At 31.7% G+C, this 3,695-nt stretch overlaps 1 protein-coding gene across 1 annotated transcript; it reads right to left on the reverse strand.

Moving 5' to 3' along the window:
* Window positions 1–1,075: 1,075 nt before the first annotated feature.
* Window positions 1,076–3,257, reverse strand: LOC109176667. The gene is made up of 9 exons (XM_019326073.1): window positions 3,111–3,257; window positions 2,735–3,005; window positions 2,552–2,648; window positions 2,355–2,479; window positions 2,275–2,311; window positions 1,962–2,094; window positions 1,671–1,814; window positions 1,336–1,569; window positions 1,076–1,246 (listed from the first exon to the last, which is right to left on the reverse strand). The coding sequence occupies exons 1-9, from the start codon at window positions 3,255–3,257 to the stop codon at window positions 1,076–1,078; spliced, it is 1,359 nt and encodes a 452-aa protein (XP_019181618.1).
* Window positions 3,258–3,695: the final 438 nt, after the last annotated feature.

The raw sequence follows: 3,695 nt of genomic DNA on the forward strand, positions 1-3,695 counted from the left end.
GTAATTCTATAAAGAGAAGTATTACTCAGCTATGTTTCATACGAATGTGTATCATCAATCATTGTTTAAACTAAATTTTGAGCAATCTAAAACTGTTTTTTTTCTTTAATTTGTTTTGATTGCTGTTTTTGGGGTTTAATTGAGTTAGTGCTAAAATTGACTATCTACTTTTTAATTGACGAAGTCAAATTTAATTTTTAACTACTGTTCATTTAAAAGTATAGAATATAGGACTATATACTTATAATCTGGTCAATATATTATTTTGGTTAGAATTTTATCCTTAAAGTTTAATTACATTTTAACTTAACCAAGTCTATATCTAAATGAAAGTAATGTTGATTTAAAGGTCTAGAATGTAGGACTATTTATTATAATTAAATTTTAACTTTAAAGTTGAATTGCATTTGAACTTGACCAATTATATATCTAAATTAAAATAATGTTGATTTAAAGGTCTAGAATGTAGGACTATCTATAAAGTGAATGTATATTTGATTACTTTCAATTTTAGTGTTTTAATTTACATCATTAGTGTGTTTGATTGATTATATGTTTTCTATACAGTGTAACTGTTTTACTATTGTTAGATGTTTGTCTTTTTTGTTAGTTTGCTAATGATGATTTTTAAACTGTGTGAGTTTGAAAATAATATAGCAGTATGTATATAGTGCAAATACTAAGTTTTATTACAGTAGATATAGTATAATTAAAAATACAGACTTAGTACTTGACTACAAATTTAGCAGATGGGTATAATTAAATCAGTTTAAACCCTCTTCTAGTACACTGTTTGACTGTGCTTGCTTCCTTAACTGATTGTGATTGTGTTTGCTTCCTTGTGTTTGGTTCCTTCTTAGATTGATTGCTTGCTCCCTTCATTCTTGTCCTGCATACAGTTTCATATATCTAACAATATAAACTAATAAACACAGTGTATAAAAAGAAAGCATAGGTAAACAACAAAGGCAAAGAGTCTATTTTAGATTGAAACATAATGAAATTGTTCAGCACAAACAAAGAGAAATTGAGCAGGGCAAAATATAAAAACCACAGAAATGTAGTATCTAAGATCTTAAAGTTTTTCCTGTTTAACAACAACATTTTTTCCCTTCTTCCTAGAGGAGGAGAATTGATCCAGAAGCGATCTCTTTACACCATTAGGATCTTCAGGTTCAATGTCTAGACTTTGAGACTGCTGTATACTTAATGGACTGTTGACCTCATTGTCTCCATTAGAAGCCTCCTGTATATTAAAAGTTGGTTTAGTCCAAAACATGTCAAACATAGACTTAAAAATGTAAATATTTATTTTACTTTATTAAAAATAACAACCTGATCAGATTCCTCATCTTCATCCTCGTCCTCATCTATCATTTTTGTCATCAAGTCCTTCTCTTGGTCTTCAATAAGTTTAGAACAGTATGCTGACACTAAGACTTCATCCCTTAGAACTCTCACCACAGTGTAGGCTGAAGTAGCTCCCTTCATGAACTCCATTTTTAATGATATCTTAAATATCATTCTCAGACCAACTAAGGATTCCAATTCTCTTGGAATGTCAGAAACCTAAAATAAAGAAAATAGCATACTTAAAAAAAAAAAAAAAAAAAAAAAAAGACAAACACAGTTCATATGAAGTGTTAAATTTCACAGTACTGTTACTTTACCTTATTATACTTCGTGTACAAACTGTGTGCTGGGATACCAACTAATTCAGAACACTCCCTATCCCATAAAAGGAAGGGAACATCTCGTAGACCTTTATCTAGAACAATAACTTTGACCCGATACCTTGCCATGCCCTCTTGATACTTCTTATCACAGTGTGTACAAATCAGATCACCTAATTGTCCAGAAAGCTTTCTGTTACATCCTGGTGACATGCATGAGATGTACATCCATCCAAAAGAGCCTTCAATGGCCACAATTTAAGGATTTATAACAGTTTAGAGTCTAACCTGCTTCTTTTTCAACAGATCAGCTACTGGAGTGACAGTCAAAGCACCACTGGTGAAGTCATCAATGCCTGTGGATTGAGACAACACAGTTGCAGTGCTGATACTGCGTAAAGGGCTATTTGTTGCAGTTAACCTACAGGTAACATTTATGAATAAGTTGTATAAATTACAGATACAGTAGTTTAGAAAATGTAGACAGTAGATAAGAAATATATTTCAGGTACTTACTGAGACTTAAAATCAGCAACTTCCTAATAAGATGCATTCAAATGAAGTTGGGTAGCATCATAGCAGCTAGTAATTCTGATTTCACCTATTAGCAACATAGATGTTAATGAACAATGGAAAACCTAGAAAAAAAAATTAAAAGAATAATCTATCATTATAACTTACCATTGACCACTTTTGCCCGACAAAGCTGAAGAACCAAAATTAGTGGTTCTTTAAGACCAGAATCATAGTATGGTAGCATGGAACAAACATGACTGTCCCACACAGTGCACTGTAAGGTATTTCCCCTATAGGCAAGTGTGTTAGAAAGAATATAATGATTACAAATTTAGGAACATAGTTGTTAGTATGAAACTTACTCATTATCAGCCATTTTAAAATCTAGAAGTTTGGCTAGTCTGCCTCCTATTATTTTGTCAACAGGAGTATGGATCTCAACAACTCTGCCTATTAAATCTGTATCAACACAAAATAATTGAATAGTAGACCAAATAAAAAAATAGATAACAGAAAAATAGCAAAAACATGAACTAAATACTTACCAAACAACACCTTGTCATTGACTGGAGTAGGGTCTTTCAAAGAGTCATAGGTTTTTAGCTGAAACATCTTATTTGGAAAACCTTTCGATTTGATTGCTTTTACCTGAGTCTTATAGTTTAGCCTAATCATATATTGGTGATCACAAGTTTTGTAAGTATAATAGTGGGTGAACACCAAAAAGTTTTTTACTGAATAGAGCTTCCCTTCTATGAAAACATTTTTGTATTTTTTGACATCACTATTTTGCATGTTCAAATGTATGAAAGTTCCCTGCACATAGGATTAGTGAAATAAATAAAACATGTATAGAGCATAAATCTGTGTAAAGCCAAGCTTAAACAGTAAACTAAAATATTAAACATGTAACTAAAATACCTCTTTATCACAGACCAACACTTCTCGACTCTTGATCTCTGTAGACCCTCTGTTTTCAGCTATTTCGTAGCATCTAACACACTTGACTCTTATTGCTTTCTCCCTATCAAGCGGGCCAATGTCTTTTACAGCAACATACATTGGCATGGTTTAGTTGCTGATATTTTGGGTCTCCTCTTTTTTTTTTTCTTTTTTTTTTTTCTTTTTTTTTTTTTTCTAAATGGCAGGTGATACGAACTGCAGATATCCTGAAGTTGGGAGGGGATTTCTCCATCGACACAGGTTTATATAGAATGTAAAAGTATGGATTTCAAAATCTGGGAAGTATGAATGGTGCTGTCGACCTTTCAGTTTTCATGTGCATGTTGAGCAGGCATTTAAATCTCTTTGAGAAATCGGTTTTTGAAGCAGTGTTTATAATGAACACTGTGTTTAGAAGTATATAATAATTAGAAGTCTATTTAATTTGATTTATTTTATTTGGTATTGACAAAAAGTAGCTGGCACAAATTAATTCCACGCGCTAAGCTTTGTTTAACACCATTTATTTAAAGATATTTTTTTGTGACCATATAACGACGGCGT

The sequence above is a fragment of the Ipomoea nil genome, unplaced genomic scaffold, assembly GCF_001879475.1.
Source record: "Ipomoea nil cultivar Tokyo-kokei standard unplaced genomic scaffold, Asagao_1.1 scaffold0728, whole genome shotgun sequence".
Lineage (NCBI taxonomy): Eukaryota > Viridiplantae > Streptophyta > Magnoliopsida > Solanales > Convolvulaceae > Ipomoea > Ipomoea nil.

Excerpts from the sequence above, each read along its gene's own strand:
- LOC109176667 (XM_019326073.1), bottom strand. The coding sequence starts at position 3,257 with ATGCCAATGTATGTTGCTGTAAAAGACATTGGCCCGCTTGATAGGGAG. Across the intron at positions 3,006-3,110 it reads TGTTGGTCTGTGATAAAGAG|GGAACTTTCATACATTTGAA; the intron begins GTATTTTAGTTA and ends TCCTATGTGCAG. Across the intron at positions 2,095-2,274 it reads AACATCTATGTTGCTAATAG|GTTAACTGCAACAAATAGCC; the intron begins GTGAAATCAGAA and ends TGTTACCTGTAG.